The following is a 22,963-nucleotide window of genomic DNA, read 5'->3' on the forward strand; positions in this document are numbered from 1 at the left end:
TTGCTTGTTGCGCACGTGAAGGTTTCGGGGTATTCTTACAGTTTCCCACGGATCGAAAAACCCAACTAAGACGGGGTTCGGTTTGGGAAGAATGGTCCAGCACCCTCTCTTCCACACCTGGGGTCGGCATTCCTTCACCTTATGTGTGTTTCATTTGAACTCATGGCCGACTATTAGGTATGTGACTAAATCATTAAGTGAAAATGGCACGTGCCGCTCTGGTGTTGGTCATCATTGCCGTGGCTTTTAGGAGAAACCGTGGTGCATGCAGCGAGATATATGTCACGCACACGCGTATGACAGCATAAGAAGTGTGACAGCAAAGATTTCCCAATTGAGCCCTGCTAGCAGGGCTCAACTTCATCGGCAGAGGCCACATCAAGATCAAGGAACATTCAAATAATAGTACCAGTGTATTCCTTTGACATGGCAAAAGCTTAACATTACAAAAGCGATAGACCGGTGGGACCGAAGAGGGGACAGTTTTCTCCAGATTCCTTCGTGTACTGACATTCAGGTTGGTACCAAGTCAGGGAATTGCCGGCTCGAAATTGATCTAGGGCAATGCCTGATCCAGGACCGAGTTCAATTTCGAATTCTAGTCAACTCATGGTTTCAAGTAATAAGAAGACGAGAAAAGCTGCGGATGCTTCCCATCAACCGATGATATGTTGGTCATGATTAGAAAAAATATGCAGTGTAAAGCGTTTATCAGATGAGTTTTACCGCAAAACTAAATCACGACGTCGTGGCTTTCAGCATTCGACTGATACATCTCTACTTATGAATGTCTTTTCCTGAATGAATGGTGTCGAATGCCTCATTCGAAGCACAAAGCACAACCAGCACAAAGTGTAGCCTTATAAGCTATATGAACAAGTTACGTCATCACCGAGGCGACAAAACCTGGCGGGTATAGTATGCATTTGGTGGCTTCCATCTTTTCCTTGCTAATCTTCTATTTGCATCCATGAATATAGCTGCTTTACCTTAGATTTTTTAGTGGTCTTGAGCTGTGCTAGAAGTTTTCGTTGATCTTCATGCCTTTAAAGGAGCACATGGGTGTGGTGACAGGGGACTTGGAAGAACTAGTTACAACAGGAGGGTCAATTTTTGTAACTTACTGGGAAGGGACAGAACCGAAGGCCCGGCAACCTACTCCCCCATTTTTTCTCCGGCTTAAGCCACACTTATTTTGATTAAATACAAAATATGTGCTAAATTTCTGTTTAACTTATAAATCTTTAATTCAAGCAGTGTAGAAGTCATGCAGAGTTGGACCTGGGGAGCACGCACCGGAAGCATGCGTCTCTTCTGATCGGGCACGTGGAGGCGCCCCTTTGGAGGCCACTTTATGGCGGGATGACGCTTTGCTTACGGCGGTTGTGGGATGTGACACGCATTTTGGTTGTAGTATATGTAGTATATATATTGTAGTATATTTTGGTTGTAGCTTTTTTGTAGGATTCCAGCCAAAAACATTGGGAGGGGCAAGCCAACATAGGGGGGGGGGGGGGGGCAACTCATCACTGGGGACCCAGGGCCCTCACAAAAGAATGCAGATCGACACCCGTGAGTTACAACATTTTTTTGGGCCACTTGTTATCAACACATTATCCACCTGCGTGAACATTTTTCCCATCATTAATCATAGCCAAATAATATGAAGAATACCAATTACCGGTTACTATTAGTTATAGTTGGTTCACGGCCAATGATGGGCTAGCGCGATTTGGTGTGCTTTTTGGTCAGTTTTGATCCCGAATTAAGTCCAGCGCATGCTCGATGGGAAGTAGTGCGTCGTGGTGCGAAAGAGCATAAATCGGGATATATCAACTGATTTTTGTGCTGTAATTTTCGTTCCATAAACATTAAGTTTCAACGCTATGCCTACCAAAGGTATGCGGAAACAATTGCCCGCCACCAAGTGCGAACACCACAAAAGCATGACCAAGGCGCGCTCGAATGATGGCTGGAATTCAAAAGGCAAGCACGCTTCAGTTGCACAGTTAAAGTTAACATCGAGTGCCCACAAACATGCAATACAGTACATATGATCTTGCAAGCAATTCTTAAACACAGAAAGGCTGATGCAGTAACGCAATTGTTCCAGGTGTGCAGTGCGTAAGCAAGACGCAGGGTGCACCAGTCCTGCAGCCTTTGTTGTTCTTGTCTGGAGCAGACCGTTCCTCGGAGGCATTACACATGCTGACGGTGTGCCAATAATGTGCCGTGCCCCCCCCCCCCCCCCTCCTCCCGAGTACCACGCACGCATAGAAGAAACTCCATTGGGCTGATTACTTTGTCCAACAATTTATTCTCCACACGATCTTCACTCCCATATTGCAATACTTCACCCCCCCCCCCCCATCCCATTGTCCATGGATCAAACGTGCAGCTGGTGTCAGAGTGACACATTTTCAAAGTTGAGACGACAGTTGTCCAAGTTTGTGCCACATGGGCGGCACCAGCTCCCGACCCAGCGCAAGGTCGTGGCGCAAACAGTCGCAGTCCGGGCAGCAGGCTGACATGTTGGTAAGCTAGATTGCCGATGCGTTGACGGCAAGGCGAAAGTTGCGCTCTCGCGGATATGTCCGCGCACCACAAAGGGTTATGGAACGTTCTGGTGAGCTGACGGTACTCACGACAACAGCACCAAACATACCTGGTTGGACCGGCCGATCGGGGGAAGGTGTTCGGGTCCGGCTCGCTCTGACCAATATGATTGTCCCTTGGAAGGGCCCGCAGCAGTGCCGACAGACATATGATGACAGGAAACGCACACCTCATACATCCCGTGAGCTGCCATGCAATACTGAGAGGCCCCAGTTGCACCGACGTGCCGTCTTCGATAGTCGCAGGACCTGCGATTTACATAATTCTCAGATTATCCCATCTCGTTCTCAGTCAGGTTTTACAGCAGGCCAGCCGCGGTGACTGCCTTTACGTTGCCATCCGAGCACGGTCAGAGACTGCCACCCGTGGCTGGCATCAGCTTGGTCACTCTAATGCCCTGGTGCAATCACGGTCCCGGTTTGACGACGTTTCGCGACGTAACAAGAACGCATGAGCCGCTGCAGCGGACAAGCACCGATGATAGCCGGCCCTCCGTGGAGGGAGACCTCGCGATGAGCCTTAGAACAAACGGGAACGGATTAACTAACGAAGTACGAGTGGCGTTGGCCTACAGAGTGATACGCGACGGGGTCAAGGAGAAAATAATTCCTGGCAAGCTGGGACGTGCCAAACACGAGGATCACGGAGCCACCCACAGGCGTGCCAAACACGAGGATCGAAATCATTTGACACATTTTTGAGTGAATATACACCAGCAGTGATGAACAGAGACTGAGAGCCATGAAGCCATCTGCCAACTGGTCTCAGCCTGGCAAATGCTGATGACCGATCAAACGCGACACCACGCCGGCTCGCACACGTGACGGACGCGATTAGGCCTGAATAAATAAACAAGATATGTCTGCCAAGTTTCAGCGGACTGGTCCGCACCTGTCAACGACGTCAGTGGGATCAACAGGAAAGAAGCCTCGCTACGCGAATCGGAGCGACCGCACGGGATTCCCCTGAAAATAGGCCTAGGTCTTACGCGCTAGTGCTAACACCACGTGACAGCACACATGAACGTTGTGTTCTGTCGAAAAGACGGCGAAAGTAAGCGGATTGGTGTAAGCACGAAACCACAAGACTGAAATGAAAACCTATGCAAAGCACCGTGTTCAGAACCGGTTATACTGAAATGCGTGCTAGGTATGTTTGCTTACCATATCAACGAACAGAAATTGAATTAATAAGCAGAAATCTCTGATTGATAGTGATTAAACATTGCACCTTTATGTCTTGCACCTTGTGTGCTTTACGGTGCTGCATCGATGGGAACGCCTAACAAAAGCTCGATGTCCTCGATTTTAGACCCGTGGTGAAGCTAATGTTTCAGAAGCACCACTGCACTAAACCGCATAACACTTTGGATTCGGATTAGATTAGTATGTAGCCGAGCAGTGGTCTTGCCGTCATGGGTCATTTGTAACTGAGGTCTCGGCCGCCTGGCATCAAAGCAGTCGCGGCCCACCGACCAGTACTGATTACACCACCGAAACATGGCCCGAAATGATTGGAAACGTTCATAAAGTACTAAATAAAGTACTAAAAAGCACTAAATATTCTGCCGTTTTTTTCAGCCGCGCACCTTGTTATGGAACGACAGCGACTGCATTGTCGGTTTTGCGCTCAGGGGTCACGGCGCAACCGGGATGAAGACCGCCCCCGCCCCCTCCACGTGGGGAGCGAATCCAGTCACTCCGTCAGCGCGTCCCCGAATGCACCATCGTTTGGGTGCCATGTCGCCATTTCAGCACTTCTTTGTAACACGGCATGATGTTCGCGGAGACATTACACTTTGCCATGCTCTGGTTCGCAGTTTGAATCAAGACAGCTGCAAACACCAGCTAGTTTTTCCTGGTTACAATGCTTTTCCTGAGCTATTGTTTCAGAAGTGAACCTGTCTCAGCGAAGCTCTTCCAATCAGGAGTGCTTACAAAGAGCAAGTTAAATCAACACATCATGTCCTCTGTGGCTAATCCTTATCTCACGAACCGAGTCTGAGAGCTCGTGCGCCATCAAGATCAGTTTACCGCACAACACAAGCGAAAGCTCACGAAAGCATTTGGTGGATCTTGAATTCCCAACAGCCCCTGAACTTCAGCCTGGTGCATATATACATTGTGTGCAGCGAGCGGACGTAAAGCCACTGTACGCTCCATTCCAGCAATTATTTTGAAAATGTCCTTCGGCTGCCAAGCAATAGGAATAGGCCTGAGACCTGCAGCCGAGTTTGTTCCAAACGCGTCGGCTTGCGTGCTGACCGCGGTATGTAAGCACGCCTGACGCGTCCGCCGCGACGCCTCCAAACTCATCGCAAAGTGTCGGCCTCCAATTTGTGATAAGCCGCTCGCCGAAAACTTTATCCAATTATCTTAAATAAGGAAACTGTGAGTTATGATGAAGGCTCGGACCGAAATGCTCTGAGTTCTTCTCCCGCAGTGTTGTGTCGAAATTCGCGCGAGGAGGCTTCTTATAAGTCAGCCGATGATGGCCGGCCGGAGACTGCTTTAATTTGCAAGCCCCGCAAGAAAAACAGCCGAAAGAAGTCGATGGTATTTACCTGCCCCAAGTGGAAGGTAACAGTTTATTCTGTCAGCTGAGGGCCTGGCAGTCCATTTAACTTCGTGTCGAGTCAAAAGGAAGGAAGGCACCGGAAACCTCTGCAAACGAGGCGAGTGAAAAAGCACAGCGAAGGAACGCGCGCCATCTTCCAAGCGAAATCGAATCTAAACTCGTCTGTTGTGCGAGATTGGATGTGACCAGTAGGTCTTGAACTGATCCGCTACTTTGCTATATTTAACGATTTTGAGAATGTGCCTTTCCTCATTTCTACATGGCAACTACTTGCAGAGAAAGAAATGAATAAGTAACTCTTGAAGTTCCCTTTTTGTGTTCTATTTTGTTGTGTGGATTTAAACATACAAGCGCACAGAATATTTTGGTGCATTAACAATGCGTCGGTGTGAAATGTTGTACCGCTTTTAATGGAAGTGTGCAGGTATTGTTGTCATCCGCCGATGCTCTGTGACGAGCAGTTTGGAACGCTCTGCAGCCTGATGCTCTTGTTTGTTTCAGATATCGACAACAATGGGTACCTGGACAAAAATGACTTCGAATGTCTGGCAGTGCGCACGACGATCATCGAGAGTAAGGGCGATTTCACGCAGGCCAAGTACGAAGAAAACCGCAAGGTCATGAGGAATCTTTGGAATGAAATTGCCGACCTCGCCGACTTCAACAAGGTAGACAGACTGCTGGAGCGTGCACCTGCAGTTTGCTCGTGCGCAAACGACGGCACTTTCCTAAGCTCATCACACAACCACTGAGCGTCGTCTCAAGGCTGAGGATGAAGTTGTTTCTGCAAGGTGACATTTCACTTCCAGCTTCTTAGACTGGTGTAACGACACTTGTCCGTCCCGACGGCTCAGTTGGTTAGAGCGCCTGCCTTCCGATCCACCCACCCGTGGGAAGGTGGATTCGAGTCGCTCTAGGTGCTTGCTATTTGTTCTTGACAGACATGGTCTGCGGCCGGTGGCAGCGGCCGCCCTAAAAACAAGGTTACGTCAAGGGTCACGATTGAACATTTCGAGCATTCAGGCACCTTTAACTTTCCCCACCAAATTCTGCTGTGAACCCAGGTTTGTGTGATTGGATGGTAGAGGCCGGCACGCACACGAACACTGCTTAACGTAAGCTTCGATCTTAGGTTTAAATCTGCTTAATCTACACTGCTGCACAAGGACCCCAGCGACAAAGACTCTTAGATAAGTGCTCGTCTTGTGGTGCATTTCAGCTAGAATTTCAAGCTTTTCAACCCGGACGAAAGGAACTGAAGAAGCTTATGCTTCGAAACGCGCATAACATAGTCTATCGAACACGTCATACACAGAAAAAATTCAGTTTGCTAAAGATAAAGTCGATAAAAAGTGAGGTCATAAAATAAAACTCATTGAGACGGCATGGAAGCAAGAAAAAGTTAGAGACACAGATACAAACAGATAATATGACGGAATTCCACGTAAATGGTTGAATAATTCATACTGAATTGCACAGAAAGGGTTAAAGAATTCATTCATCAGCTAATACTGTTCAGTTCATTCATATTGTAAAAACATATACCACCCTTACCGCATTTGCCGCTTGAATGAGCACGTGAACACCGAAGTAACTTTCATTGACGCTTATTCACGGAAAACGCTTATCAATATTGTTTTATTTCTGAGTTATTTATTTGGGTTAATTTTTGCACATGCGCATGCCAATTCCAATTGTTCAAGTTACCACCCGTTAAGTTCACCTTGCCCGTTTCGTTCGCAAACTAGCATGATACCTGAAACTGATGGTTTATTGCAGGATGGTATGGTCACTGTCGATGAGTTTAAAGCAGCCGTAAAAAAGGTTTGCGTCGGAAGAACGTACGCAAACTTTCCCCAGGCATTGAGAGCATTCGTCGAGAAAATTTTCCAAGCGATCGACCTCAATGGTAAGAGTGCCTAAAGCTTTTAGTAAAACGAGCTGCCCACCATCATTTCATCCCCTTTTAGTTTATTCGGGTATTTTTAGTTGGATTTTTTTTCTCATTTCCTCCGGTGGTGGCCAGCTCGTTTGTATAAACGCTTTGCAGTGCCTGTATAGACTGATCTGACCAGAAAAGTACAGCGGCTTGGAATATATTGAATCTGGATCGAACAGGCAGATGCTTGCTGTTTATAATGGGTCATGCATGCTTGGCTTTTGAAATAAGCTAATCAGCTAATCTATTTTTCATAGGTTTTTGCATGCCGGCTAGGTATAAACGCTGCAGTGGGCTAATCGTAAGCAGTGCTTAAAACTCCAATCAAGATGCCGTTGTTAATGGCCATCTCATGTACAAAACTGCTAAGATACCGCGACGTTACATTACCCTACTTGTAGACCCAACAATACCCTTGTAATATCATGCAGAAGCGTGATACATCGCATTTGAGTAAACCATACTAACCTGCAAGCGATAAATTGCAATGCTAAGGTAGTCCAGGAACTACTTTTATAGAAGCTGAACCGAGCAAAATGGCTGTTCAGTTCTAATTTTTCCGAGGTGATGCGACAATGTTGATTATCAAACAGTGATGTTCAATCCCACGACCTGCGGCAGAAAGGAACAACTTCAAAATAAAATTTTGACTCACTTAAAGGAAAATGCATCAATAAAGAGAAGATGCCGCCCCTATCAGCATCTCTGAATCATACACAATTTTTCTGAGAGGCCACTCACTTTAAAAACAAAACTTTGCAAAATAATTACAGCCAGAAAGTGACTGTCGGCAAAAAGATGCATTGTTAAGCAGAATCCGGCACAGCCTCCACGCATTCAAGACACGTTATTTATGGTAAACCCGATACTCTTAACACGCTCCCGGGTGGCCGGCTGGATACCCTTCGCTCGGTTAAGGGGATTCAATTTGACCCCAGCTGAGGCCTCAGGAACTGAGTGAGATAGAGACACCAAAGGTACACGGCGGGTTGGCCTGCACTTTAACTCTGTCAGGCAAAGTTTGAGGTTTGTAGGATATGACTTTTGTGTCAAATAGGGTCAAACAAGGCCAATTTTCAGGTTGATCTCCAAAGTGCTCAAAGAACCTAGGTACCTGCTTTAAGGAAAAGGTTGCATGATCATTTAAGGTCAGTGACCTCGTTTAACCTTTCGAAGGTCGTGGTAACCATAATCATACAAGACTGCTTTGAGTTTTGCATTTGAATAAGCCACAAAGATAACGCTAGGCAGTATGTGCCTTAAAAACAAAATGTTGACCTGGATCATTTTGGGTCAGTGACCTATTGTGACTTTTGAGAAGTGCACGAAAGATGTTGAATTGTTTCCCCTTATCAATAAATTCGAAACGAGCACCAGAATCTACCCCATACAGCAAGCCCTAGAGCAATAAAACAGATTGGCTGCTTTGATCTTAGTCTGACCTTCAAAACTGACCTTAGGTCAATTGAATTTGTTCATTCAATTGTCACGTTGCTTAAGAAAGTATCTCAGAGGTGTATGGCTCGGTCCAACACTCCGTTGTTGCAGCAGATTGCACGATTCCCTAGGAACTGACTTCTCAGAATTCATGGCCTGACTTTGACCTGCCGTAGGTCAACGACTTTAAAAGATGCAACTTAATTCTTAAAACCAAACGATCCGCTATTCAGCTTTCTACAGCTACGCAAAATTTGGCGCCACGCCACGCCACGCCGTTCGGAAACCATTTTGGAAAAGCCTTTGGGGAATAACTTGACCACCACCCGTCCCGGTGTTAACACGCGCTCGGGTGGGGGTCATATTACCCCCCCCCCCCCGAAGATTTTTCTAGAATGGTTTCCGAACGGCGTGGCGCAGCCGCGCTATATTTCGCATAGCTGTAGACAGTTAAATAGTAGATCGTTTGGTTTTGACAATTAAGATGTACCCTTGAAGGTCGTTGACCTACGGCAGGTCAAAGTCAGGCCATAGCTTCAGCGAAGGCAATTTCTTGGGAAGCGTTCAATCTGATACAACAACGCAGTGTTTGACAAACCCACTCATCTCGGAGATGCTTTTTAGGCACCACAAATATTTAATGGGCAAATTACGTTGACCTATGGTCAGGTATGTAGGTCAGACCAAGGCTAAAACCAATATGATTTATTGCTCTAGGGCTTGTATGGGATATCTTCTGGTGATCATTTCGAACTTATTGACAGCAAGAACCGCATTAGACATCCTTCATTGAGTTCTTAGAGGTCAGAACAAGTCATTGACCTAACATGACCTGAGTCGACATTTTGTTTTTTTCGGAACATACTGTCCAGCGTTGTCTTTGTTGCTTATTCAAGTGCAATACTCAGAGCAGTCTTGTATGATTTGGTCACCATGGCTTTGAAAAAGGTCGAACAAGGTCACTGACCTCAAATGGACTTATGACCTTTTGCTTAGATACAGTTGCCTAGGTTCTGGGGGCATTTTGGAGACCAGCCTGGAATTTGACCTTGTTTGACCTCATTTGTCCCGAAGTTCATGACCTACGAAGCTCAAACTTTGACCAAAGTGATTTCACGTACAGATCAAGACACTGTAAATTTGGTGTTTCTAGCTTCCTTGGTTCCCGAGATCTCAGGGAGGGGGTCAAATTGACACCCCCCTTCCCCCACCCGAGCGAAGGGTATCTAGCCGGCCACCCGGGCGCATGTTAATGAGGCATGTCTGCGTTGCGAAGGTCTCGCCCACCACGCGCCAAAGGGGCCTTACTGGTGGTATTACTGATTGTGTGCGCATAGATGTGTGCCTGATGTAAGCAAAATTGAGGTGCTAAAATTGAGATGAGTCTGTCATCGTGTCTCAAAGGTTGAAACCCCTTTTTTGTATGGTTCACAAGCCTACGTCAATGTGCTAATTTGTCATACCAGCCTACAATGGAGTTCAACAATCTTACAAAAACTTTTGGAGCTTATGGGAGATTTAATTTTAATAAAATATTACCATAAAACAACCTTTATTGAATTGGAGCCAAATGAAAATCTGCATGAGGCAAGTGTCTTTGCTAAAAGTGCGTGACTTAGGACTAAATTGACTGGCACAATTTCCTTTTTACAACTATACTGACCATGTCACCACTCTCGTTGGAGCACCACTCTGTTTGTTGATGAATTTCACTCTTGTCATTTCTTGGAAATTCGTAGCTTTTTCTTTCTTGCATTTATATTCGCAATTAGCGCACACGCTGCAACATTTCTCCCTCGGTTATGTTTAGAGAAAGTAGTCTGCCAAGTGCGAGTGTGAAAGGCTAAATTTCAATAAAACTCACCGCGCGTGTTTGAACAATCGCGTTCAGAGCTTCTGTCAGTTATTTGCGAGACACGTGCGGCCAGGGTATGAAAACCGACTAAGGCCCGACCGAACCTCTGGTCCCGTCGTGCGATGACCGCCTCTCCCCGGACCCAGGACGGTGAAGTGTCCGTGGACGAATTCAAGCTGGCCGTGAAAGACGCCTGCGTCGGAAAGCCGTTCGACAGTTTCCCGGGAGCGCTCAAAGCCTTTATCTCGTCCCACTTTTCTACAGTGGACGTGAACGGTAGGCCACCCCTTTGTCGTGTCCACCGTGCGGTCCACCCGCCCGTCCACCGACGTCCACCTATCCGCCGGCCGGACGGACACCGGCGTCTGCGTGGGATGCCCCGCATCGCCGCTCCGACGGCCGTGGAGTGCCTGAGTGCTGGTCCGTCCGTGGCGTGGAGTGTGTGAGTGCTGGTCCGTCTGTGGCGTGGCAATGATAACGCACCTCTGCCAGGCAGCTGCCGTTTCTGCCCCACCAGTGCTGCTATCAGCACGCGCGCTGCGCTGGTTCACGCCCCGCTGCCCCTCACTTTCCGTGTAACGGCGGCTCTCAAACCAATAACTTGCGCGTCAGTGATGTGATGTTCCGAAGCCTCTTACGGTATCCGAATCCACGCCAGTCTTGGGTTGTTACCTCTAAGGCGCTGGTAATTGCATTAGTATAGGCGTTGGTAGCGACATTGTGTTCATCGCAGCATGGAAAGACAACATGCGCAACGCATTTGCATTCAAACAGACCCAAAACCGGGTCAGTCGGCGCAGTGTTTTCAGGTAATATCGATAAGTTTAATTTGTTCATAACACACCAACCAGCCGCGTGAGGATAAAGGATAATAATGTGCGTGCAATTTATGTCATGCAATAACATTTTTACACCATTGCACGACGACGCTGTTGGTTTGATGTGATCTTACGATGTGGAGAAATGTGCACTTAAGATAACAGTGCACCGCCTAAAGATCACTTTTTTAATCAAGCAAGAAAAATCATTTCTCATGCTGGTATCGAGCAGGTCTCCATGACGGCATCCCTGGTCGCGACGACAGGGGTTCGACGAACGCGCTGTCGCATGACTTATGCCGGGCGCGGTAAATTCGAGTACAAATCACCGGGAACCCAGAGACAGTCATATGAAAGCCTTTCGCTACGTCCCATGTCCGTCTGCATGCGCTGCCTCGTTTGTCGTGTGTTCGCTTCGCTTCGAGTCTTCAGCAGACTGTATTTGCGACCACCGTCCGCCGGAGCCCGGCTGCCCGCCCGCCCTCGGGGCGCGTGTGACCCGTGTGGGGAGGGCGTGACCCGCTCACCGCACCACCTCTCTGCCAGGACGGCCAGGTGTCGGTCGACGAGTTCAAGTGCGCCATCAAGGACACCTGCCTGAGTAAGCAGTTCGCCGATCTGCCTGTGGCGCTGAAGGCCTTCATTGACTCCTTGTTCTCCACGTTGGACGTGAACGGTACGCAGACTAGGGGGGACGTCCCGGTGCTGGCTCGCACACGGCAGTGGTAGCCCGGGTCAGGGCAGAGGTCAGCCGGGTCTCGCCCTCCAGCCGACGCAGGACGCTGCCGCTGAGAGCCGCTGTTGACATCCCCGTGGAGTTTGATCTTTACTCGTTGGGGTTGGAACTTTTCGGAACTATTCGCAGTTTGAATAAATGCATGGATTTGACGTGATTGGGTTGCTGAATTTCCAAACCCATCCAGTATGACTAGATTTTAAAATTGGTTAGTCCGAGTTGTGCCCATGTTTATTACATTGGTCATTTCAGCAAAATTGAACTAAGCATTAGTGGATTGATGCATAGCGTTGTGGGGCATTTTTGCCGTAATGTACTGAACTGCATGGGGTTAGGAGCTCGCAGAAATGCGTAGTCGCGTGCGGATTGGATTCCTAAGTGATAGATTGGGCTGAACGGAGTTCTGATAAATTTATTCCGCAAAGAGCTCTGGCCAGAACGCTCTCAACAGCTGGGAATTCTGGCACATCAGCATCGAAACACCGCGCGATGCAGTAATGAGACGCAATATACTTATGGTAATCCTGTACCAGCATTATCTTTCTAGTCTGTTCCTCTATCGGATGACCTTGTTCCATTTGCATCTCTTGTGATGGCAAAGCGGAGAGCGAGGGGCGCGCGAGGGAGGCAGAGGGTATCAAGAACCACGAGACACATGAGACATGCAGGAGACATCAGCAATGTTTAGAACGATGGACTCCCCGCCCCTGTCCCCTGCGATGGGAGGCCAACGGCCCGGCCAGGAAGCGTTCCCCGTGATCTGACGAAATGGGCGCGCACCAAATCACGGCTAACTTCGCCGCTGCCTAACTGGGCCGAGTCCGATTGGTTTGACCTCAGAGCCGACAGCAGAGAGCAGAGCGAGTGACAGATCGCGTTCGTCTGACCATTAAAAAGTCGTGCGCCGATAAATGACGCAATTAAACCGCGCTTGCGGCTGGAGTTGACGGAAAAGCCTTATGGAAAAGACCTGTTGGCCGGCTGGAGTTGACGGAAAAGCCTTATGGAAAAGGCCTGTTGGCCGACACGTCCCGAAGACTCATCAGCGCCGCGTCGGGGACAGATCGGCTGCAGGTGGCGCTGGCGACCCGACGAGAAGGTCAACCCGCATCACCGGACGTCCGGAGCGCGACCGCTCGTGGTGGGAACGGTGTTCAGGACGCCCGGCCCTCTTCGTAGCGTCACTGGCCAGTCACAAAACTGCGCGACAGGACGACGCAGTGTCCTGGCTTCTTCCGAGCCCCGGCGCCCGGGGAGCAGCTCCTGCCCGCGGACGAGCCGGACCTCTGGCGCGGCCCCGAGGCTCCGTGACTGGCCCCAGCCCCGGCGGCCGTGGATCCCGAGCTCGGCCCGTGCCCGTCGCACCGTGAAATGACGTCTCACCTGCACGCGCTGCCGGGAAGATGGCCGCTCCGATCGCAGGATGCGTGCTAAAGCCCCGAGCCGTGCGAAGGCACAGGGCGCGGCCGTCGTCATTGATCCATGCATAATCCGCGGATCTCACACGGCGTAGTGACCTCGCCGACGGCAGCCCGGGTGTTTGTTGTGGCGCAGTAGCCCTGTCCGGAACTCGCTGGTGTTCTATCTGCGCTGTAGTGTTCTAGTAGACGCTTGCGCATCGGAGCGTCAGAAATAGCAACGGCAAGCAAGACCAATGTTGATAGGCTTACAGAATCATAACGCTGCATGCAATGCCGTTGTTGAACATTGCGCTCTGTACCCTTGCGGAATCAAACGCCGGGTGCAGTCGCTTGTATGTGCCGTGGTGGGTCGGCAGCACCAGCACTGACCGCTCGTGCGGGCTCCGGCAGGCGACGGGCTGGTGGGCATCGAAGAGTACAGGGTCGACTGCTGCTCCCGGCAGGCGTACAGTGAAATCCAGCTGCTGGACGACGCCTACAACAAACTGTGCAGCGTGAGTGAATCCGTGAATGTGTCGTGGGACGCTCGGTGAACGTGTCGTCGGGCGTTCTGTGAAGGTGTCGTCGGACCGTTTGCGCCCCCATCGTCCGCGCAGTCTGCGCACATGTCATCAGTTGGTATGCGCACCCGCTGTCAGACGGCCCGTATATCTGTCGTTGCGTCTGTGTATCTTTCGTCAATGGTATACGTACCTGTCGTCAGATTGCCTGTGTACCTGTCGTCCATGGTCTGTGTAACTGTCATGGATGGTCTGTGTACCTGTCATTAATAGCCAGTGTACCTATCATTGATGGTCAGTGTACCTGTCATTAATGGTCAGCGTACTTTTCGTTGATGGTCAGTGTACCTGTCATTGATGGTCTGTGTACCTATCGTCAGATTGTCTGTGTACCTGTCGTCGATAGTCTGTGTGCCTGTTGTCGATGGTCTGTGAACCTATCGCCAGATTGTCTGTGCGCATGCCGTCGATGGTCTGTGTACCTGGCGTCGATGGTCTGTGTGCCTGTTGTCAATGGTCTGCGTGCCTATCGCCAGATTTTTTGTGTACCTGTCGTCGATGGTCCATGTGCCTGTAGTCGATGGTCTGTGCACCTGCGGTCGATGGTCTATACCTGCCGTCGACGGTCTTTGCACCTGTCTTCCATGGCCTGTGCACCTGTCATCCATGGTATGTGCACCTGTTGTCAATGGTCTGCGCACATGTCGTCGGTGGTCTGCGTACCTGTTGTCAGATTGCCTGTATATCTGTCGTCCATGGTCTGTGTGCCTATCGTCAGATGGAAACCCGAAAAAGCATACCTTTCGCTGCATGACCTGGTACGTACCGTCAGATGCTGTGTTTAGCGGATTAACACTTTGCAATGATGATATTTTGCACATATGAACTACTTAAACTCTGCAACACCAATTGGCAGTTTTTAGTTACGCCTACACGTAATTTATACAAAGACATCGCCCGACAACAAAGATGATGTATGGATTGCTAAAATACATTGTCATATTCGACATGCTATCAGCATAAGGGATCAGGCAATAAGGTGGTAACCACCCACACTGATGACCTGGTACGTACCGTCAGATGCTGTGTTCAGCGGTGTAACACTTTGCAATGATGATATTTTGCACATAAGAACCACTTAAACTCTGCAACACCAATTGGTCGTTTTTAGTTACGCCCACACATAATTTATACAAGGACATCGCCCGACAACAAAGATGATGTATGGATTGCTAAAATACATTGTCATATCCAACATGCTATCAGCATAAGGGATCAGGCAATAAGGTGGCAACCACCCACACTGATTGTAATGGGGGGGGGGGGGACTATAAACCATCCTTTCTCATTGTCTGAATTACGGATGTCCCCTTCCTCCAAAATCATCTAGTCAGTAGCCAGCTATTAAATTCGACTGCCTCGTAAATTGGGGCAGACTATGTAAGCCATGTCATCCAATGCGACGTAAAGCGCGTGGGACCCGCCGGGGGGGGGGGGGGGGTCTGTCTGCCCTGTAAGGTGCCGTCGCCATCGGAGCGGCAGAGCAGTGCCAGCGTGGGTGCCACCCTCGCCTGGCGCCTGTCGGCCGTGGTTACCGGCAGAGTCGGTCAAGCGCGGCCGAGTCGACCCCGGCCGGCGCCGCCCCGGCCGGCGCGGGTCGGGTCACCGTCAGGACCCGGCAGAGCCGTGCCCTGGCGGTGACCCGGCAGGGCACGGCTCTGTCGGCCGGTATCTGCTGGGTGCCGGCGGTCACCAGCTCCCGGCGGCATGCCTGCTGCGCGGCTGGAAATGTTACGGCGACCTCCGTCGAGCCAATCTGGTGCCGGCCGGCCGTTGGGTCGCGTCACTCCTCAGCGGCAGGAGGCGAGGTGTCCCCCCCACCCCACCACACCCGCTCAGCCTCACTCGAGCTCAGGTCCCGGCGTCGGCCTGCCGCCCTCTCCTCCCCCTCCCCCCCCCCCCCCCCTCCTCCGCCCACGCCACGAGGTGTCGGGCCGAGCTGGAACTCCATGACGCGGCCAGGGGGCGCGGCTGCTGCCTCTCTCGGCTAATGCCGGACGACGCGGGCAGGGTTCGCGGCTTAACCGACCCCGGCCGCGCCGTCAGTGGCCGCCGACACGGCACAGGCGCGGCTGCGTCGGCGGCGCCGGTGCCGCCCGCCCCGCGCCCGTTGGAGCCCCGCCAGTGGTGCTGCCTGGCACTGGCGGCGCTTGCGACCGTGACCGCGGGTGATCGCGATGTCTCGCCGCTGTGCGCCGCCGCCGCGGGGCGCGCCGGCGCTCTGTTACTGAGGCGACGGCGGTGCGCGTTGGTCGTCATGCGACCGTCAAGCCGGTCATGACTGGTGACGCGAAGATAAGCCTACTGGCAGAGGGAGTATCAGACATGGTTTGCGAGTGGATAGTTGCGATACAGTTCCTTTGGCATTCGTTGTCCCCAGTTAAGGTGAAGGTCACGTATGTTTAGATAACACTTAAAGACTGAGTCTTTTCAAAAACTGACATCTCTATTGGGTTTACGCATCACTAGTCACCACACTTCGATATAATTACGCTCATCGCCTCAGGCGCTCAGTTCTTGATAGAGCTGCTCCTCATGCAGCCACGCAAGTACGGCACCCAGCCGCCTTTCAGAGCTTATGTTCCTGCCTCCCATGCACAGCTTCTCGTCGCGTCCGCCAAAACTGAGCCTCTCGTTGACCCTGAGCTGTTATTCGGGGTGTGTGGAGTCGGCTCACATTCGCGTTCGCCTGCTTTCTCACTCAGGCCGTATTCATGGGCGCCACATGTGTCAGAACGGCCTGTATCTGGTCGGTTCGTGGCAGGGCAGATGGGCATTAGACCCAGGCGCCTCACTCTCATGGTGCCGCGTTATGAAACCCTGGTCTGTCCTGCAGCGCCCGGTGCGGACAGTTCTGCTCCTTTTCCGCCGCCACCAAAATAATTTCCTCTGTTATTTCTTGCCGTCAAGTTACGTATTGCTCATGGCCTCGCGAGTAACCGCGGCCTCATTACAGGTAACACGGTACTAACAGCCTTCTACCTCGTAGAACAACCAATAGAGTCGATAGATAGATGCGTTGATATTTCCGCTACACGCCTTTATCGAAATTATATTGCTATGCAATGTGTCAGAAGTAAATTAATTTCCTTCTGACATTCGCTCCTACAAAGACAGGTACGTGAAATATAAATGCATGCATCAATCCATTCTCCTGATTATTCTAAGCGAATAAGGTCATTGGTACTATGTTATCTATGAGCATGTTTTCGTAAATACACTTAACAAGTTACGGTCCCATTGCCGTCATGGAATACCTGTGCCAGATGTCCAGATAAACCAGAACCAATGTTCAACGTCGCAGGCTGTTCATGTAGCAGCACTATGAAAATAACTCACCATTTATAAAATCATTTAAACGGTCACCCGTCTCGTCTCAATATTACTATACAATGTGTGTATCCTGAAAACCTGTAAAACAGCATTGGATCTATGCTGCGTCCAGTTGAACCGTGTAAAGAAATGCGTTACACAATCATCAACACGGCGCGTCAACACTGTCGAACATAGTTGTTTGCATTGAGCTACTCCAGCTTCGGTAGACCACGATTACGTGACCGCTTTGCAGCTTTGCGATTTTTTTCATCTGAGTATACGAGCATACTGGAAATGCTGAAATAGGCGGGAATACGAGTCCAGCACCTTTCCCCAGACTGGAGGATTGACTCGGTCCTGCCATGGCAGGCTTGCGCTGGCGGCCGCACCAGCGCAGCGATCTGACGGCCGACGCGGCGAGCTCAGGCAGACGGTCGTGCTGGCGATGGCCAGGTTACAAACACATCAAACATGTCACGTTCACTAATCAACGGCCGAAGCAAGCCCAACTGGATACCGGGCCGGGCCCGCGCGCCGGGCTCCGTCTCACGGCAGATCGATGTTTCCGATAACGTCTTCCCTTGGCGCTGCGTAGCCGCTGCGACGGCTCCGTATGCAGCCGGCTAGTGTCTCGGCCTAGCCGCGGCGACGGCTCCGTATGCAGCCGGCTGGTGTCTCGGTCTAGCCACTGCGACGACTCCGCATGCAGCCGGCTGGTGTCCTCGGTCTAGCCGCTGCGACGACTCCGTACGCAGCCGGCTGGTGTCTCGGCCTAGCCGCGGCGACGGCTCCGTATGCAGCCGGCTGGTGTCTCGGTCCAGCCGCGGCGACGGTTCCGTACGCAGCCGGCTGGTGCCTCGAGCGTCAACACCGGAGGCGTTAGCATAATTGTACAGGCAAAATAGCCGAAATCCAGGGAAAGAAAGACGTGGTCTGAGTTAAACACCAGCTTGTGCCTGTATTGACATTCACGATTGATCGTTCTGGCCTTTTTATCCGGCAGATTCTGTTCAACGATGTCGTGCACGAAAATCGCTTAAGTTTCTGGATTGTGTGAATATAGCTTTCGGCATCCCGTTGGCTGTTGAGTTCTCTACCGTCATGGCTGAAGCCCATGCTCATTAACTCTTTTATACTCTGCCCCGGCAACTTTGCCACAAGCGGTGTCAGGGTGTCCGTCTCTGGTACAGCACTCCTTCTGTAGCCCGAAAGATATACCAAAAATTACTGGATTATACATTTCCGGTGTTTCTTTTGAGTATGATGAGGATGCCGAGTAAAAGGCTGAGTTATTATCTCTGGAGCTTTAAAAGAATATTCAATATTGCAGGGGCGGATCCAGGATTTCGTCAAGAGGAGGGGGGCGGGCGCAATATTGTGGGCCTACTAGAGATTATGGTCCCTCCAAAAATATATTCTTGCGTTTCGGTCATAAAACTTAAGGGGAGCTGCATGTAATTTATATATATATATATATATGTATATATGTATATATATATATATATATATATATATATATATATATATGTATATATGTACCTGTATGCATATATACCTATATATACCTATATGTGTAGCATCGTATGCATTTACTTATTTAATTATTTAACAAATACGGAAACCCATCTTACAATGCACAGTCGTATAAAGCTAGGCGTGCTACGGATGCATACACATAGGGCTCTCTTATTTTCTGCAGGTCATGTTAAATACGGTGATTTTGAGGCTACGTGTTTCGAAACAACAGGCAAAATAAACTTGAGTTAGATGCTAACAACGATCAGAACCAAGCATGGACTTGCTTCCTAGCTTACGTATTTTTGGTAAGTCGGCTGGGCGATGTAATCAGCTGATGGCTGATGACTAGTGTATAATTTTTCGTCTTTTGTAAAGAAGTACAAGATATCCTAGCATTCAAAATATGTTACGAACGTGATGCCTTAGTATAATAAGTGTCACACACCCAACAGCCAATGAAAATAACACATACGACGTCGGCGGCATGTAAAATTACGTTCGGCAATTGCGCGTAAAAATTCGTCAGCGCATATTCATACCCCAAGACCAACAAGGACGGAAACCTGAGCACTCGTGGGTGCCGCGGAGGCCAGCAAAGTGGCTCCCGTCAACAAGTATAGGGTCCTCAGAGCAAGCAAAACAAAATCCCAGACCAAAGTGGTGGGCCCTGAATGATCGGTAGCGCCTCGGCAGGTTGACATATAAATCCCAGGCCAGAGCACAGGACCCTGCGAGGAAAGGGGAATTATCCAAGACCATGAATAATTACCCATGTGCGATCAAGAGTCAGCGGGCATGTTAACAACACGAGCCTCGATAGGAGTGAGGAGTCCCTCCCCCTCCCCCAAATGAGACCAAGGGGAGAGAGCCCTCGATCCTCGAGCCCTCGCCCGCCAGGAACATAGAGCGTAATGAACCCCAAAGTTTTCCCCAAGCACAGTTTCTCAATCAGCGAAGTAGGAACTTCGTCTGCTCATGAACTTTTTACTTTTGCTAACAATTGTTATCGGTCGTCTGCAGGCCCAAAGACATCCAATTTTGTTGTGTTTTTGTCGTAAGAATACTGTGTCCCTCCGGCCAGTTATGGGCCCCTTCGGAGCATTTAGGTCCGCTCGGCATGGTCCATCTGGCATGGTTCGGTGCCTCCCTCCGCCCCCCCCCCCCGCCCCTCCCCCTCTGCATCTACCATCGGCCCGAGCTGCTTAATAAATGGAGCCCGCCAAGAACATAGGGCCATCCGTTCAAATAAGAAATCCTCACGACACAATGTGCAGGGCTCTAAACGATCCAGTGCGTCCGAGCAATGTAACATATAGGGCCCCCGTCAAGAGCGTAGGGCCCTCCACTCAACTAGGAGGTACCCAGGACCGAATGTAGAGGATTCCCGAATGATCGAGCGTGCCCAGGCAGGTTAACAAACGAGGCTCCCAGCAAGAGCGTAGGGCCCTCTATTGGAATGGAAAGCACCGAAGACCATATGTAAATGGCCCCAGAATGGTGGAATGTGCCCAAGCAGCTTATCAGAAGGGGCCCGACAGAAACGCAGGGGCCCCTCCATTCAAATAAGAAGTACCCAAAACCCAGTGCGGAGGGCTCCCGAAAGATGGACTATACCCGAGCAGGTTATCATGTGGCCCAGACAGGAGGGTAGGGCCCTTAATTCAAACACCAAGACCCAATATATAGGGCCCTCGAACAGTCCAGCATGAAGGGAAGCGGCAAACAGATGGGTTCCACGACAAGTGCGTAGGGTCCGCCATTCATAAAAGAAGTACCCAAGACGCAATGTGGAGGGCCCGCGGATATTCGAGTGTGCCCGAACAGGTTAACAGATGGGGCCTCGGCAAGTGCGTGGGACCTTCCGTTCAACTATGAAGTACTCACGACACGATGTAGAGGCCCCCGAATAATCGAACCCGCTAGAGCAGGTTAGGTCATATAGGGCCTCCGAAAAGAGCGGAGGGCCCTCCATTCAAAAGGGAAGTACCCAAAACCAGATGTAAGGGTCCACCACGATCGAATGGGCCGAGCATCTTATCAGAAAGAGCCCCGACAGGAGCGTAAGCCGTCCGTTCCAATAAAAAGTACCCAAAACCTAGTGCCGAGGGGCCCCCGAACGATGGGGTGTACCCGAACAGATTATCAGATGGCCCCGATAGGAGCAGAGCACCTTAAATTCAAACACCAAGAACCATTGTGCAGGGTCCAAGCAATCCAGTGCGGCCGAGGAGGCGAACAGAGGGGCTCCGACAGGTGTGTAGGGCCCCATTCAAATAGCACGTGCCCAACACCCAATGTAGAGGGCCCCCGAACGATCGAATGTGCCCGATCAGGTTATCAGATAGACCCCCAAAGGAGTGTAAGGCCCCTCCATTCAGAAAAGAAGTACCCGAGACCCAGCGTGAAGAGCCCCCGAACGACTGAGTGTGCCCAAGCAGGCCATCAGATGGGCTCCCGGCAAGAGCGTAGGGCCCTAAGAAAGTGACAGAGATTTAGAAGCGCCCTAGACCAATGAGGAGGGCTCATGAGCATATCACAAGTGTGTCGGTAGGTTAACCAAGACCCACGTAAAAGGCCCCTGGGCAACCGAGAATATCCTGGCAGGTAGAGATACGGGACCCCGGCTATAGCCCACGGAGCCTTTCCGGCGATTGGAAACAATCCGTGGAAGGGCCCGTGATTGACAGGAGTGCCCGACACGCTAACAGGAGGGGCCCCAACAACAGCGCAGGGCCTTCGGAGTAAATGCAAAGAAATGAAGGGCAACGTGGAATGCTTCTTAGCGATCGAAATGATCTTGCAAGTGGGCATATATGTCCCGCGAAAACAGCATAGGGCCCCTAGACAGTGTAATGAGGCTTAAAACTTCCAGTTCACAACTTTTCCAATCATTGATTTTTTTGCTTTTCATAGGGTCTTCACGTTTCCTTTCAACTGTTTCTGGTCGTCTGGAAGTCAAGCGATATCCAGTTTTGTTGCGTTTTGTGCTAAAAAAAAACTGCACCTGTTCGGGCCCCTTCTGAGCCAATGGGCCCTTCGGGGCCCAAGGGGGGCTGGCCCCGTGCCCCCCCCCCCCTCTGGATCTTCCCCTGCGATGTTGTATACAATGTACGGACATACGGATACACGACTCATGAATTGCATGCTTATAAGTCAGAGGAATACGAATACAGACTAAAACCGAATTCAAATATGGCATAAGCTCATTATTCCTTTTCCTCTCTGGTGATTTGGGGACAGGGTAAGGTTCGGCATTACTTTTTTGCTATCAAATATTTCGAGGCAAGAAATGCAGAAGACGGTCGTCGGTTCCAGGGCATGACTTAATGAAGTGCGTTTATCAAATATCGGATCCACCCTTGGCGTCGGGCGGCATGTTGTGCACCAGGGACGTCCTCATTGGAGTCCAGGCGCGTGCATGTTCCCGACGTCGAGGGACTTGCCATTTGTCCGTCAAAGCTAGCCCATTGACGCCAAAGGACAGGAAGGCATTCTTGATGACTTAACGATGTAAAGAAAAGAAATTAGCGCTTTCACTTGGGACACTCCGATCTAACGGTTGATCAATACTCCACAGATGTAGTCGGTACCTGAAGAGCCTTGCTTGATTCGCCAGTATCACGAGGTGTGCAAAGTGTACGGGATAATGTGTTAGGCACGTCACCGGTCCAAAATGACGGCCACCTTCTACTCACTACGCCGTCTCTCGCCACAGGCAGAGGACAAGAAGAAGGGCGGGATCGACATCAAGCGCTTCCAGGAGCTGTACGCCCAGTTCATCGGCAACCCAGACGAGACGATTGGCGCTGTCTTCCTCTTCGGTCCGCTGACAGAGCTCAGCTAGGTGCCCGCTGCCCGCCCCCGCGCTCGAGCCCCGGCGGCGGCGGACGCCGCCCGCGGCTGTGACCTCGCTGACGCCGCGCCGCCCTGCTGACCCCGGCGCAACGCGGACCGGCCCCGGGCGGCGCCCGACCCCGCGAGCAGAGGCGCCGCGTCTCGTCGCAGGCGCCCTCTGTCTCTCTTCCCTCTCAGCTCTCTCTCCTGCTCTCTCCTCTCCCGCTCTCGCCTTCTCCGTCCTTCTCCAGCCGCCGCGCTGTTCCGCGGCCTGTGTTCGGCCGCCGGTGCCCGCCTTTCGCGTCGGCAGCCCGACCGTGTGCCGTGCATCGGAGGT

The 22,963-nt window shown here is 50.8% G+C and overlaps 1 protein-coding gene across 3 annotated transcripts in view; it reads left to right on the forward strand.

Annotated features, from left to right (window-relative positions):
* Window positions 1-22,690, forward strand: part of LOC119103457 (sarcoplasmic calcium-binding protein 1) — a 27,382-nt gene extending 4,692 nt beyond the window's left edge. For 2 of the 3 annotated variants that reach the window (XM_037226999.1, XM_037227001.1), the window contains exons 3-6: window positions 5,695-5,861; window positions 10,571-10,700; window positions 13,790-13,893; window positions 22,508-22,690. In XM_037226999.1, coding sequence (XP_037082894.1) covers window positions 5,695-5,861; window positions 10,571-10,700; window positions 13,790-13,893; window positions 22,508-22,636 — 530 coding nt within the window. In that variant the 3' untranslated portion in view covers window positions 22,637-22,690. Of the gene's footprint in view, window positions 1-5,694; window positions 5,862-10,570; window positions 10,701-11,788; window positions 11,919-13,789; window positions 13,894-22,507 lie in introns of all 3 variants that reach the window. The other variant, XM_037227002.1, reaches the window with a different exon arrangement.
* Window positions 22,691-22,963: the final 273 nt, after the last annotated feature.

The sequence above is a fragment of the Pollicipes pollicipes genome, unplaced genomic scaffold (genome assembly GCF_011947565.3).
Source record: "Pollicipes pollicipes isolate AB1234 unplaced genomic scaffold, Ppol_2.1 Scaffold_5724;HRSCAF=6776_pilon_pilon_pilon, whole genome shotgun sequence".
NCBI classification, from domain to species: Eukaryota; Metazoa; Arthropoda; class Thecostraca; order Pollicipedomorpha; family Pollicipedidae; genus Pollicipes; species Pollicipes pollicipes.